Source organism: Girardinichthys multiradiatus, chromosome X (genome assembly GCF_021462225.1).
Source record: "Girardinichthys multiradiatus isolate DD_20200921_A chromosome X, DD_fGirMul_XY1, whole genome shotgun sequence".
NCBI classification, from domain to species: domain Eukaryota; kingdom Metazoa; phylum Chordata; class Actinopteri; order Cyprinodontiformes; family Goodeidae; genus Girardinichthys; species Girardinichthys multiradiatus.
Window position 1 is genome coordinate 15,153,901 of NC_061817.1, and position 15,827 is coordinate 15,169,727.

Here is a 15,827-nt window from a genome sequence, read left to right on the forward strand (position 1 = left end):
TTTTGCATCAAGAGGTTTTTATTGTGAATATTTTTTTCCAACAGGGTCAAACATCAACATTAGTACTTATTAACAGATCTGATAACAAAACACATCAATACCTGTGTGAGACTTTCAGGTGTGTTCAGAGAGGAAACCAGAGGGAAAGCTTTACCATTTATTAGATGTTTGTAGAAAGGCTAGGCGTTAATGAAGGGGCTCTCAGTGCAGCTCTTTCAGATGGAGGTTAAGAAAAGTCAACCAGCGGTTAAATAAAGTCCTGGCTGAGACACATCTGTGAAGGTACTGAAGAACCAGACCTGCTTCTGAATTATCGCCTTATTCAGATGTCGCTAAGTGCTAACAGGCTGATTAGGAACATTGTAAAAAGTTGCACGATGGTTTTTTTGTGACACTGCACCAGTTGACACATCATCAGCTCCCCACTTTGAACTAAACACAGTGAATAATTGTTGAAAAGCGGCGCTCTCTGGATTGTTTAAACCACTCGGTTCTGGTCTCTTTCCCACCTATGGCTGTGGGGGGGCTCCGAACTTGGCACTCAGCTTGGTGACCAGGGCCATGATTTTGGGGTTGTTTTGATACTTTGAGATGTTGGCCGGGTTCTGCGCCACATCCTGGAATGCAGCCATGACCTCAGGGTCCTGAATTTGGACAAGAAAAACAGACGCTGTCACCTTTAAAAGCCACAGTCCACCACAAAGAACCTAAAGCTCGCTATATACGGGCCTTTTACACAAAGCTTACTACATATATTGTCTTAAAGAATGTGCAAACCTTAACAAAAATTTCAGTTATTAAATAAAAGTAAAACTCCTATAGATTGATGACACAGTGATATATTCAAAGCATTTGCCCTATTAATTTGAATAATTATAGCTTGCAGGTAACAAAAAGCTAAAATTCAGTTTCTAAGAAACAGGAGCTTCAACTTTTAGATGAATCCCTGCTCCAACGCATCTCAATCAAACGGACGGCTCATTACCAGGCCTCCTCAGAGCTGAATGACTGCATGTGGATGATGGAGCTCAGCCATTTGACTCATGTGTATCTAAAAGTTATGGGACAGTAGCCCTGATCTAAGGAGTATTGTCAAGATGAAGATGAGCTGAAAAACACCGTCAAAGCCCCTTGGGCTACCTTAAAGACTTAGCAGACCAACAGGCTGGTTGCCTCCATGCTACGCTGCATTGATGCAGTAAATCAAGCAAAAGGAGCCCAGACCCTAAATGCCTTTACTGTAGTACATAGACATTTGTTTCAGTTCACTGACATTCTGGAACAAAACCAATTAGCTGTAAACCACAATTATCAAAACGAACATCTCAGATATATCACGGTGTGTGCAATGAACATTAATAACTAATTTCAAATTTCAGTGAAATAACAGAAATAAATTAACTTCTTGATGTTGTCCTAATTTATTTAGATGCACCTCTAGTCCCGTTGCTTATACCACCATGGTGATTCAGTGTCGATTCATTCGTTGTTGGGTTTAGGGACTGAACTCTGCAGGACATTTATGTAATAGTGACCGTTTCTTTTTGAAATGTAAAGCTGACTGATTATCCAAAACCACGAACAAAATCTCTTTTGGTCTACCCACAACCAAATGAGTTTTCCCTTTACAACTGTTTGGATTGCAGCATTTGAGTCATTTCAGAACCCTTATGGCCCTGATTTTATGACATGGTTGTTTTAAATTCTCCAAATCAAAATAATTAACTCCAGACTTAGAAGCTGAGCATCTTTGAACATGTGACCGAGGTGGTTTGACATGAGGGATTCGTGTTAAATTTCGGAGTCACCTTCATGGCGTTGAGCAGCTCAGGATCCTTGAAGAGCTCACCCAGACCGGGCATACCACCGGGGGCCCCGCCCGGGAATCCAGCAGCTCCTACATAAGAACAGACCCAAACCGTGGCTACATGTTCATGACGTTCAGAGGAAAGTTAGCCGGTGATTCTGACTGATGCATCACTCAAAACACAAATCCATTAACAATCACATAAGGAAGATTTCAGGTCAAGAAACATCATCATACTCTGTGTAGCAGAAAGAAACTGAGCACCCATCACGCTTCCACTCTTACCTGGGAAGAATCCTCCTCCAAACTGCCTTGCTTCCTCTTCCTGCTGTAGTGAAATGGAAAAGGTGAGGCATATTGAGTGGATTGTTTTCACTTAAAATAAATTTCCCTCACAGACTCACCCTCTGTGCTCGTGCATGCTCCTCTCTAGCTTTCTTTACGCGCTCCTGTTTCTCTTTGATCTCCTTCTCTTCCCTCTTCCGCTCATATTTGCGTCTGTGTTCCAGGATTTTATTGGCCTGACAAACAGCAAATTAATGGAAATTAAGCAGATTTATCATTATTGATGTTGATCCCTGTCTGTAATGTTGCAGAGCCTTCATTATTCCCTGTTTTTGTACCTTGGGCTGGACTTCCTTCAGCAGCGCACTAGCGTCATCATCGTAGTCAAGTTTACAGGCTGTGGCCAGGTCTTTGGCTGCCTCCTCCCAGTGACCAAGCAGCCTGCGCAGACAGACACAAAAATCACAAACAAGGTAGCATGTGTAGCAAAATGGGCAAACCTTTGAACCTTTGCCCATTTTGACACAATACAACTGCTAACTGCATTTTTAATGTGATAGACCAAAATTAAACCCATTGGGATACATTGCTGTGTTTGACTTGTCTGGGAACTCGAAAAAGCCAACATCCGATTACCAAAAACACGCAGCTATGTGTTGCAGAGGCAGCATCATGCTGTGGGAATGCAGCAAAACTCCGGAGTTTTATTTGGATTTTGCTTCTGCTTCACAATGATGCTGTACTTTGTGTTGGTCGGTCACATAAAAACCAATTAAACACACTGAGGTTTGGCAATGTTCGCAAATCAGTTTCTGATTTAAATATACAGTCAGTCAGTCATTTTCTACCACTCATTCCATAGTGGGTCACGGGGAAGCTGGTGCCTATCTCCAGCAGTCTATGGGTGAGAGGCGGGGTTCGTCCATTGCAGGGCAACACACATACAACCAAGCACACACTCATTCACACACCTAAGGGCAATTTAGAGTGACCAATTAACCTAACAGGCATGTCTTTGGACTGTGGGAGGAAGCCGGAGTACCCGGTGAGAACCCAGGTATACACGGAGAGAACATGCAAACTCAATGCAGAAAGACCCCCGGGAATTGAACCCAGGACCTTCTTGCTGCAAGGCAACAGTGCTACCAACTGCGCCTCCGTGCAGCGCTGATTTGAATATACATTTGAATATAAAATGTAATCCCTGAAAGTGCTTGAATAACAAGTAGTCAGGTGTGATCATCTGTAGGTTCCACAAATCATGAAATACCACAAGGCTGAAAATGCCTTCTGAGGTTCAGAATGTCGGGTCAATTCACTGCTTTGTTGGGCCCTCATCTAATTTGTGAGGTAAACATTCTACTACGACTCCTAGCATGCATTGCAGCTCTGACGTCACCAACAGAGGTGATAAATAGCCGCTGAAGCTAACGCTAAGGGCCATTTCCAGCCGTAGTGTGCCGAGTCTACGCGAAGAGTCAATCTCTGAAGAAATAAAAGCTCACGGGTGGGTTTAGTTTTATCCTCCACACTGGCCATTCCAGGAAGAGCTTGGCAAAGCTGGAAATCTTGTCGATATAAGAGGGTCCGGAGGTTTATGTATCGATCAAAGATTGTAGCCGCTACCCAGGCAAGGTGAAGAACCCAAAGAGGTTTTTCAAGGAGACAAATTTCCTCCTTGTTTGTTTTAGTCGACTGCCAAAGGTTCTTCATAGTTTTCCCGTTTGGACAACAGAGGAGAAATTGACCATTTTGAGTTGTTCACGGACGTGTGACATCTAAAACTAATACAACCCCTCCTTTCTTCATACCTACAACCCATCCTCAGACTCGCCGTTTTGAAGTAATTTCTTTCTTTTTGTTATAAATTTGATAGTTTTCTTGCTAGTTCGGGCAGGGTGAGGGGTAGATTAAGGTGATCTAGGACCGTCACAGTTAATCCAACGTATTAACTTGGTTATGCATGAATGTTATTGAACTTCTCTGCTTGCTGTTCTAATGTTCTACTGTCGACACTCAGTGCGCATCCTTATTTCTGGTTATTAATTTATCCCTTTTCGTAGAACAGTGCGTACTTAATTAGATGAAAGTTGTTGGACCATAATAGTTGATTGTAAGAGGGACTATTGGTTTAATAGATTTTCACACAGATAAAGACACAGCGTTTGTTTTGTGTAAGAGTGATTATCTGTCAACTAAGGTTAGTGTTCCACGCCATTCGGTAAAATGGTTGACAACACAGTGACCTTTAGTGTGGTTTTGGCTAATAATTCTCAGTTATTAATGACAATTAACTAATTGTAATAATTTAGTGCAGTGAGCCCAATAATCACAACACCAGAGTGTATGTCTGGTATATATGTGTAAGAAATTATTTTTGGTTAGAATTGTTGGTAAGAATTTATTACTTCTACCAAAACAAAATTGTGAAATTGCCATTTTTTTTTTTTTAAATGAGTAAAATGTTCAAATCTAGGTTTGATGTAGGAAATCAAAAGGAATGTCATTTAAAATTTTAAGCAATTTAAAAATGACTATCTTTTAAGCATTATCAAGACCTGGGAAATGATAAAAGCAAACACTATTTTCTTCAATGATACACAGGAACCCAGAAAGGAAGAAAGTTCTAGCAGAATACCCTTCCTTGCAAGGTATTACATCCAGGTCCACAATATGAGGAAGTATAATGTGCCACGGACCTGTTGAGCTGGGTTACATGTGTCAACATCGTGGGTTTGATGATGTCACTTGTAAGCAAGGAATAATCCCTCTGAGAAAACACAGTAGCTGAGCAGCAGAAGCTCTCGTGTACCTGTGAGCTTTGCCCCTCCACTTGTAGGGCTGTGCAGAGTCTGGGTTGATGCTGATGGCTCTGTTGCAGTCTCTGATAGCTGCGTTGGGTTTCTGCATTTTAATGTACACACTAAAACACACATAAAAACATTTAGAACAGGATGAGTTATAGATCTGAATGAAAATACACCCCTGAGATGCTCACCTCGCCCTCTTGGCGTAAAGAATGGCTAAGCGAGGGTTCAGCTTGATGGCTTCCGTGAAAAGATCCAACGCTTTCTGAAGGTCACCTGGAATCAAGATGGAGGTTATGAAGACAAAGAATCCCTTTTAGTCTTAGAGATCATTTTCATTAATTTCTCAAAGACTATAACCAACCTTCTCCTAGAGCGTTGATGGCTTCAATCTTCTTCTCATTGGCTTGGTCCATCATCTCCTCTGTAATCTGTGTAAAGATGTTCCGATTAATCATTTCAAGCCAATGTCTGAGTGAACTGCTAACACAAGAGTGAATACAGCTTTAGTGTGAGTACAACGTATTCATTGGTATAAGAGAAATATTTTACCTCAGTGTTTTCAGGTTCTCCCATTTCCTGCGGCTCATCTGTGTCCGGCTCAATCACTCCCTCGTTGTCGATTTCTAAAACAAATAAGCATCATGTCTTTTCATCCCAACGTAGACATTCCAGGTACTCTTATCTGTGTTTGTCAGCTTCCCATCCTCTTATCCTCCACTTATCTGAGGTCTGTCCATACTAAAAACAATGGAGCCAAAGAAGATTTAATACAAATTCTTGGCTTCCTGGGCTGTACTAATACAATGTACTTTAATGTATGACAATAAACTGCAAACAGTATTCCATTTAGCTAATTAGATGTGTCAATTACAGAAAGCCGGTTATAGACATATGGAGAAAATGGGAAACAATGATCTCAAGTGTCAGCTTATGAAAGTTTTAACATGGATTACATTGAAATGGAACAGTTCTTTCTTTAAAAATATGCTTTGCGTTGATGACATTGACAAAAAAAAACAAAGGTGGTGTATAGAGGCGGGCTAATCTATTGGTACACCTGGTATAAAAGAGCCTTTAAATAAATAAATAAATCGATCTTTTTGCAGGAGCATAATATCACCAGATGTCTTACATGTTTTCGTGTACAAATTCCACACTTTTCCAGGTTCAACCTACCACTTCTTAGTCCTTTATGTTCATTTTAAAAAACAAACTAGAAATGTTGACTGTGAATCTATGGCAGATAGTTCTACTATGGCCAAGTTTTAAGTTTAGACCACCTAAAAAATAGAAACATGAAGGAAGGAAGGAAGGAAGGGAGGGAGGGAGCCTTTTCTGTCCTACCATCACAAACCATGAGGAGTTTACTGAACTAGGACATTAACTGCACCTGTATACTTCACTCAGTGTGAAGCCGAGGTAAACAAAAAAATCACCTCATCACTACTACACTGTTAAGTAGTAGTAGTAGTAGTTGTTGTTGGAGTAAGGACATCATGAACCTTTTAAAATACCAGACTTTAGACAGAAATCTGATAGGCTGAAAAAGTGTCATCACTGGATCTTTAAACGGGTTAATGATCCAAACATATGGCCAAATCAGAACAGAAAGGGTTCACTAGATACAAAAATCAACCTTCTGTGATCATCTCAGTCCCCAGACCCAAATCCTGTTGAACTTGGTGGGGGGAGCTGAAGACAAAAGAGCATAACAGAGAACCCAGAACTCTGGATGATCTAGAGAGATTGTGCAAAAATAAATGGTAAAAGATTCATCTCTCTGTAAATAACAGGAGAAGTGCTTTTCTACTGGCAAAAGGGGGTGTTACGGCGTATTAACAGCAGGGGTACCAATAACTGTGTCACCGGTAAGTGCACAGAGTGAGTAAAAGTGTGGGTCACACTTGATTTGCCATTTGTCCACTAAAAGACCCTCATTGCTGTGATGAAAGAAGCATAGGAATCTCTTCAATACCTATTTCGCTCTCCTCGCTCTCAAAGTCCACAGGAGGCTCAGGCTCAGGAGGCGGCGGAGCTGAAGGGGAAGGACCACATGGACAGCCACCCTAAACATCATACAATACCCCGTCACTCATAGCTGTTCTCTTGTCACTTTTCAAAGTGTTTTTGATGAAAGAAGAAAACGTTTGATTAGACGACGATCTGCACGTCACCTGGCATGAATCCTGCTTCTTGGTCGGAGGAGGGATATTGGCGCCCATACTGTGAATCAAAATCATGAAGAATTAGTAAATGATCAAAGGACCCACCCTTATTTTTCAATCATTTCATGGTGCTGGATGCAACAAAACCTTTTTAATCAATCTATGAGAATATTCTAAACCCAGTCTTTATGCAATTATTCGCAAAAGTATAACTATCCAGTTATCCAGTTACAACAAACTTCCATTTATGTCATCGATGTGAGGCCATAATTAAGTGATTTGAGTCTGTTGTAGTTGCAGAGACACATCTAAAACTTGCAGCCCTCAAGGACCAAAGTTTGGTTAAGATCGAAGCATATAGTTCAACCCAAAATTATCCATACCCCTGGCACATTTAGATTTACAGTTATTCCCATTCAACAAAGAAGTTAATTTCTGACAGGAAATGAGACCGGCATCTCTCAAAACACAAGAATTCATTAAAAAAAAGGTATAATCTTAAGAAACAAATGTTTTTATTTACATTTTATTTGGAAAAAATGGCATGTATAAAATTTATATCCTTCTCAATAATCAATCAAAAAATGTTTTTTGGCCTTACAGCAATACAACCGTTCTTTTATTTGCTAAGCAGCTGTTTAAATACAGTGCCTTGTGAAAGTATTTGGCCCCCTTGAACTTTTCAACCTCTTGCCACATTTCAGGCTTCAAACATAAAGATATAAAATTCTAATTTTTTATGAAGAATCAACAACAAGTGGGACACAATTGTGAAGTGGAATGAAATTTATTGTATGTGTTAAACGTTTTCAACAAATAAAAAACTGAAAAGTGGGCCGTGCAATATTATTCGGCCCCCTTGCGTTAATACTTTGTAGCGCCACCTTTTGCTGCAATTACAGCTGCAAGTCTCTTGGAGTTTGTCTCTATCAGTTTTGCACATTGAGAGACTGAAATTCTTGCCACTCTTCCGTAAAGGCCAGATTTGTGCAGTGTACGACTGATTGTTGTCCTATGGACAGACTCTCCCACCTCAGCTGTAGATCTCTGCAGTTCATCCAGAGTGATCATGGGGCCTCTTGGCTGCATCTCTGATCAGTCTTCTCCTTGCTCGAGATGAAAGTTTAGAGGGTCTTGGTAGATTTGCAGTGGTCTGATACTCCTTCCATTTCAATATGATTGCTTGCACAGTGCTCCTTTTGATGTTTAAAGCTTGGGAAATATTTTTGTATCCCCATTCAGGCTTTAAACTTCTCCGCAACAGTATCTCGGACCTGCCTGGTGTGTTCCTTGGTCTTCATGATGCTCTCTGTGCTTTGAACAGAACCCTGAGACTATCACAGAGCAGGTGCATTTATACGGAGACTTGATTACACACAGGTGGATTCTATTTATCATCATCAGTCATTTGGGACAACATTGGATCATTCAGAGATCCTCACTGAACTTCTGGAGTGAGTTTACTGCACTGAAACTGAGGGGGCCGAATAATATGGCTCGCCCCACTTTTAAGTTTTTTATTTGTTAAAAAAGTTTGACACATCCAATAAATTTCATTCCACTTCAAGATTGTGTCCCAATTGTTGTTAATTCTTCACAAAAAATTAGAATTTGATATCTTTATGTTTGAAGCCTGAAATGTGGCAAAAGGTTGACCAGTTTAAGGGGGCCAAATACTTTCGCAAGGCAGTGTACTTCCACTAGTGTGTAAATCATTTATTTTTGGTGATGAACTCCAAGTCTTTGAGGTTGGAAGGCCTCACTGCCATCACCCTAATCTTTAACTCAGATTCAAGTCAAGACTCTAGATGGGTCGCTCCAAAATGTTAATATTACTTCCCAGTGGCATTTTTGCATTAGGGGCCCGTGGGGCACGGCCCCACCAGTGGGGCTGTTTTGTACAAGAAGATATATGTTTTTTTAATAAATCAGATATAAGATATACATTTTTATAATTTCTTTTATAAATCAGACACAATAATGTGATTGAGCTTAAGGTAATAGTGTAGTAGTGTGTGAATTTGTCTCTGTGCTTATGCTGCTCGCCAGTTTTCGCTCTGTGGGGCACAGCAGAGTTGGCCCTGTACGGCCACTGTTATGAGCTGGACAAACTGTTGCGCGTGCGCGTGCTCAACGTGCACTTTAATTTTGTAAGTAGGGCCAGGCGGCCAGGGCCCCTGAAGTGTTCCCATTGGTTGATACAAAAGGGCGGGCATGCCCTTTGCGATAGCTGTTGTTTAGCTAATGAGGGACTGATACGAAATATAAATACAGTAGGCTACTAATGATGAATTGTGTGGACTACTTAACGACCGTTCGATTTTGCATCTTGCCATTTGAGGAGAAATTGGAAATGAAACGTTTGGGACCACATCGACCAGATGACTTTACCATTTTTCAAGAAGGTAAAGATAAAATAAGATCCTTTAACCAGGAGTGGTTCAAAAGGAAAACGTGGCTAACGGCTAGCATTTTGAAAAAATCCCTGTTCTGCTTTCCTTGTCTTCTCTTTGGAGGGGAAACTGTCTGGACGACAACTGGATTTAAAGATTTAAAACATCTGTCAGAAAGGCTGGTAAAACACGAAAGTGGTGCATCACATGTGGATAATGCTATCAAGTTAGCTTTACTAGGGACAACGAATGTTGCATCGCAGCTTGACAGGGCATACCAGCGTGGTATTGAACAACATAACCGACAGACTGAAGAAAACAGGTATGTTCTCGGCTGAATTATAACCTGTATAAAACTTTGTGGAAAGTGTGAGATTGCCCTGCGTGGACATGACGAGTGTGCTGGTTCCTTAAATCCCAGCATTCTTAGATGCATATTTGCGAGGGAGACTCCAGACTCAGGAGCCATTATGATGCTCAACCCTATTATAAGGGCACCTCAGCAGTCATTCAAAATGAACTTTTAGATTGCATGTACAGTGTTTACAAGGATGAGGTTTTTCGGCAGGTGACAAATGCACCTTTTGTAGCCGTGGAGGCAGATGAGACAACCGATGTGTTGTAAATCACAAATGGTCATCGTTCTGCGCTATATGGTAAACGGCACAGTGACAGAAAGGTTTTGGGAATTTATTGAGGCGAAAGACAAAACGGCTGCTGGTTTATCAAATGCCATATTTTCATCTCTTGAGCCTCTGAACCTGACTGACAAGATCATAGTGCAAACATATGACGGGGCTGCAGTAATGAATGAAGGTGTGCCTGGAGTTCAGACTCTTCTGAAGGAGCGATATCCAAACGCCCATTTTGTGCACTGTTACGCACATCAGTTAAACTTAACACTTCAACAAATCTGCTCAGCAAGGATTTCTGAATTAAAAGTGTTTTTTATCTGTCAGCTTTCGCCACCTTTTTCTCTTGTTCACCCAAGAGAACAGGTGGTCTTGCCGAAACATCAGATAGGCGCATCCCCAGACCTCCAGAAAACAGAACTGTTAATGCTGTGTGGGAATGCCGTGAAGAGATTAAGAAGTGTTTGGACCACATTCGCACAACAGAGGGATGGGACAGGGTGACCATCAACGAGGCCTATGGTCTGTCTATGCACCTGCAGGAACCAAAGTTCCTTCACTTCTTGCAGTTCTTTTCCGAGCTCATGCCAGAAGTGGACATATTTTACAGTGTACAGCAAAAACGGGACATTGATGCAGCTGGCATCAACCACGCGATGAAAACCTTCAACAGAAATGTAGGACGTTTTAGGGATCGAGCTGATGTGATTGTGCAAGAAAGTAATCCAGAAGGAAGTAAGAGGAGGAAAACCAACACGGCTACAGTCATGAAAGAGGCCTGCGACACCGTGATGAGTCAAGTGGAGGAGAGGTTCTCTAGGAGTGACCATTTGATGGCAGCAAAACTCATTGATTGCACACTTTTCTCCAAGTTTGTGCAGTCATTTCCAGAAGCTGAACTGGAATGTGCCATTAAACTATGGCCAATAACAAATAAGGCAAAGCTGAAAACCGAGTTGATGTCCCTATACCAGCACAGTGAACTCAGCAAAGACAACACCGCGCTTTCTTTATTGAAGTCCATTAATGAAAACAACCTCCAAGAGGCCTCATCTGAAACCGTGACACTTCTCCAAATCATCATCACAACACTAATGACAAGCACTGAATCTGAGAGAAACTTCTCCACTCTAAAAAGGATAAAAACATTTACACGGAATACAATGGGACAGCACAGACTGAATGCCCTGGCAATGCTGGCCATTGAAAATTAACTTATCCATGGACTGTTTGACTTTAACAGCAAGGTCATAGAGAAGTTTGCACACATGAAGGACCGCTGGGCTTCCTTCCTCTTCAAGAAGTGAACCTCACTGGTGAGTCTAATATATTGTTATGCTTAATTATCAACTGTTGACTGCTGCAGGGGTTAAAGCGATTTTTCAGAATATATGATGTTTTTTCTATCAGGGTCCTAATGTATCTTTAAAATACACATTACTTTGTTGCTGCTGGGTTTATTGTTTAATTCAATTAATCAAATCTTCCAAATGATGCAGGTGATGCGTTCAGTTTCCGACAACACAATGGACAGCAGCATTGTTTGTTGTGTGTGCTGTCAGTGTTCATACGACCATTTCATATGGTTCTGATTGAACAATCTGCTTGTAGTTGTTAGTTAGTAAAAAACATGGATTCTTAAACACTTTGGTACTGTTGATAGAATAAATTATGTCATCACATCTTCATTATTGTGTGATTACGCACTTTGTGCACAGCAAGTTGTATTTGTATTGAGGGTAAGGTTCAGTGTTATATGTTCATGTTTGGATTATATTATCAGATTTTCTGGTATGAATAGCCTGGGCCCCACCAGAATTTCCATACCAAAATCTCCACTGTTACTTCCACTGAGAAGAAATGTCACATTAAAAGACTAACTCTAAATCTGCCAGGGGGATGAATCCTTTTGGGCTTAACTGGATTCCCAAAAGAGTTACAGGTGTACCCGGACCAAAAGGTGGTTCAACAGTAGTAGGTGGTTCCAGCAACAGTTTAGGGGGGGCTGAACACAAATGCATGCCACACTTTTAGGATATGTGTTCCTGAACGTCACAATTAAGCACTACCTTGTGTTGGTCCATCCCTTGAAATAACAATAAAATATGTTAACAAAATGTTTTTTTGTTTTGTTTAATAGGTAGGAAAACATTTGCAAGGCACTGTATTGTTACAAATTCCCACCCATAGATAAAAAGGTGTAATTTGGTTTATGGTATTAAAACTGGAAAAACTCCGACAGCAACACTTTAAATCCTTCACAAACACCCCTATTAATCCCACAGAGGCCCATATAATGATTAAGGCTGGTTTTTGGACATTTTTAAATCAAATGGGTGTTGGCCATTAGTCTCTGCGGGTGGTTTGTGTTACAACAACACACACAAACACAAAAAAATGGCTACTGGTTTTTACTGGAAGGTGGGAGGGTCAGAGCACGTGGTCAGTCCGCAGGGTGTTAATGAATTAAAATATTATTGTGAACGAAAACAAAGATTGTGTCTAATTATTTCCCCCAGTAAAAAGTGAGCCATCGCGGGGTGGATCAGCCGTTATGTTTCAGAGACCCTGACCTCTGCAGCCAGGTGCGGAAGAAGCCCATTTCTGGAAGGTGCAGGATTCCTGGATTGGACTCGCACAACTGCACGAAGCCCTTCAGCTCTGTCACTTTTCGTGGGTCCATGCTGGCTCGTCAAGGTGCAGCACACGGAGCGCTGCGAGCGGCCTGGAAGCAGAGAGAAACACAGGCAACAACTCAGCCAGGTGGGGCTTTGTTTATGTGCTGAGCTGATTAAGCCCTTCGTGATAAGCTAGGTAGTGCTAGCATACTGACACACAATTTACGTGAGCTACCAGCTCTTGTTATTTTATTCATCATACAATGTTGTTAAACCGAAATATAGCCACAAAGGAGTCTTCAAAACAAATACATTAAGAACAAGTTAAATAAATATTGCAATAGCTGAAAGCGAGAACTTTCTGGAAATGTGGATCAGTGCGTGACGTATCGACCCTTTGACGCATGAAAACAACGCTGCGATAAGCACCGTGATTGAATGAAATTCAATATTGCATGCTTTTGGGGGGGAAAAAGTAAACAAACCTGACTGAAATTTTTTAGAGAAGAAAAGCACTGCAGAGGAAGGTTGCAGTCGTTTTTTATCGCCACAACACTGCTTCACTAGAGACGGCGTCGCTTCTGAGTTTTATTCAGGCGAAAAGACGGACAGACCGAGAATATATGTGTAAAATTTGCCCTCGTCACAGATTGTCAGGCAGATTTCACCGGTTGGCATTGGTTACATGTTTTTAATATAAATTAGTTTCGTTACGAACGCCATGTTGTATGTTAAAAAATATGTTTAACAAGTATTGCTGTTTGGTTTGATTTTAATATAATTTTGCTTTAAAACAGACCAACAACTCCTGGACCAGGAAGAGGGAAGCAGAAAGAGGAAGGACGTTGATTCATTTTGTTATTTTCATGAAAAAAACTAAATGAAATGAGAATTTTGATTTTGTATAATCCCCCCTTTTTTAAGTACTTTTTGAACATTCTACAGCTTATTCCAGGGGATCCCATGTGGTGAACTCAAGCCATAGCAGACATCTTCCTGCAGCCGACAACAGCCTCAGTAAAAGTGAGAAGTTCAGATGAGCTAAAAATGGTTCCTATTTCCCCTTTCTGAATCATTGAACAGTTTTCTAGAAAGTCTGCCTTAAGGTCTGTTTTTAGGATTCAGCGATAAGGAAGAGGTTGAGCAAAAATCAAATCCGATGAGTTTCACTGGCAAAACAACTGCTGACTGAAAAGGACAAAAAGGCCCGTATCACATTTTCCCCTAATTTTTTTTAAAGAATATTGGAATAATGGCAGTGTAATGGTCTGTGTCTGCTTTGCTTCTTCATGACCTGGATGACTTGCAATCATTGATGGAACCATAAATTTTTGATCTCTACCAAAATGCCCAACCATCAATTTGTCACCCTAAGCTCATGTGCAACTTGGATTTTGAAGCCAGACGATGATCCAAAGCAGTCCAGCTAGTCAACATCTTAATGGCACCAAAACAAAATTAAATTGTCTTAAATTTGATTTAGATGGTGTATTGTGTTTTGAAACAGGCTGTTCATGATAAAAAACTCTCCAATGTGGCTGAATTAAATAAATTCTACAAAACAGAGTAGGTCAGAATTCCTCCCCAGTGATGCACAAAGACTCACTTCTTACAAACGAACATAAACATTTCAAAATGAAATTTGATATTTATTTTGGTTATCTTTGTAAGCCATTAAAACATGTTTGATGATCTGAAACATTGATGTGTGAGAAGGCAAACAGAATTAATCAGTATGGGGACTGTATCAGTCTACATAACCCACACACGCTGTAATGTTTATGTATTTTGTTTAAATTCAATTTTTATTTTTCAAAAATGATTCAGCAGCATCTTAGCAAATGGCTGTTCAGATGTATGTATGGTGCCTGAAAAACCAAACTCAGGGCAGGAATTTCCCCATGCGAATGAGCGTGGCTAATAGAGCAGCGAGCTAGCAGAGGCAGCTGTCAACCACTAAAGAACGGTTACTTTGGATGATTTTTACCGTAGGGAGGTTCAAACCTACCTGCTGCTGCTTTGTTTTAGATAGAACTTCTTGTTTCTTGGTTGGTTCTGCCTCCTTCTGTCCCCTGCAGGACGTCATGCTGTGAATGATCCTTGGTGTCCTCCAGCAGCAGCAGCTTTAATAACAATGTTGTCCCCAGCCTGCAGCTCCATGCGGTCTGCTGTCAGGCTGCTGCCGCGGCGGACACGGGCTGGAGGTGGGTCACAGCGCTTCTGATAATTCATCTCATTTATCTGACAGTCGACTTCTACTAAACTCAAACACAGACAGCTTATTTCAGCTTTTACATGCATATAGTAAACTTCAGCATACATGTAGAGTTTGTACTGTTCTGACAGGCTTCACACTGGATATTTAGTTTGATCTTCATTCACAGGGTTCCTTCACTGTCTTGGAAAGTTTAAAAAGTCTGGAATTTTGTGGATAAGAAAGAAAATAAGAGTATTGGAAAAATATATATATATTTATTCCTGTTTTTCCCTCTTTATGTCCTTCCTTGTATACTCCCTTATGTTTTTCCTATCTTCCTCAGTTATGCCCAGCCTTAATTTGTTCCTTTCTTACTTCCATGTCCTTCCTTCTTTTTTAACATGTCCTTTGGTTTTTCACTCATTTCTGATTTCTTTTCATGGCTTCCTTCTATTTTTACTTCCTTTCCCTCATTGTTCATCCTCCCTTGCATCCTACCTCTATTCCTTGCTGGTGTCTTTCCTTATGCCTGTCTTTCTCCTTTCTTTCCTTATATCCTTACTGCCTTTCACCGTGTTCTTCTTTTTCTTTCCTTTGTCCTTCCCTCTATCCTTATTTTCTTGTTTTATTTGTTCTTTCCTTATGTCCCCCTTCCTTATATACTTCCTTCTTTCCTCCCTTCCTTCCTCCATTAATCATTTTCTTTTTTCCTTCTTTGTGACCTTCCTTCTCTTCTGACTTGTCTTTCATTCTTGCTTTTCATGTGACCTTCTTGCTTTTTTCCTTCTTTCCTTTCTTATATTGTTTGTTTCTCCCCTTCTTTTCTTGAGTAGTTTCATCTCTCCTCCCATGTTTGCTTCGTTCCTTCAGTCCTCCCTTCGTTCTTTCCTTGTCTCTCCTTCTTTCCACGTGTTTCATTC

At 40.7% G+C, this 15,827-nt stretch overlaps 2 protein-coding genes across 4 annotated transcripts in view; one reads left to right on the plus strand and one right to left on the minus strand.

Moving 5' to 3' along the window:
* On the minus strand, positions 1–14,830 carry LOC124862819 (hsc70-interacting protein-like). 3 transcript variants are annotated; one of them, XM_047356960.1, is made up of 13 exons: positions 14,719–14,830; positions 12,666–12,817; positions 7,077–7,125; positions 6,878–6,968; positions 5,452–5,525; positions 5,264–5,330; positions 5,091–5,175; positions 4,905–5,015; positions 2,431–2,533; positions 2,212–2,328; positions 2,093–2,135; positions 1,809–1,897; positions 1–644 (listed from the first exon to the last, which is right to left on the minus strand). In XM_047356960.1, the coding sequence occupies exons 2-13, from the start codon at positions 12,773–12,775 to the stop codon at positions 510–512; spliced, it is 1,074 nt and encodes a 357-aa protein (XP_047212916.1). In that variant the 5' UTR covers positions 12,776–12,817; positions 14,719–14,830; the 3' UTR covers positions 1–509. The 3 variants fall into 3 exon arrangements, with proteins under 3 accessions (XP_047212916.1, XP_047212917.1, XP_047212915.1); XM_047356961.1 differs by lacking the exon at positions 14,719–14,830 and adding an exon at positions 13,205–13,282 and having other exon boundaries at positions 2,093–2,132; XM_047356959.1 differs by lacking the exon at positions 14,719–14,830 and adding an exon at positions 13,205–13,228.
* LOC124862820 (xaa-Pro aminopeptidase 3-like) overlaps positions 13,319–15,827 on the plus strand; it is a 17,866-nt gene continuing 15,357 nt past the window's right edge. The window contains 2 exon segments of the mRNA XM_047356962.1: positions 13,319–13,733; positions 14,789–14,914. Of these exon segments, the coding sequence (XP_047212918.1) occupies positions 14,845–14,914 (70 nt within the window). The 5' untranslated portion in view covers positions 13,319–13,733; positions 14,789–14,844.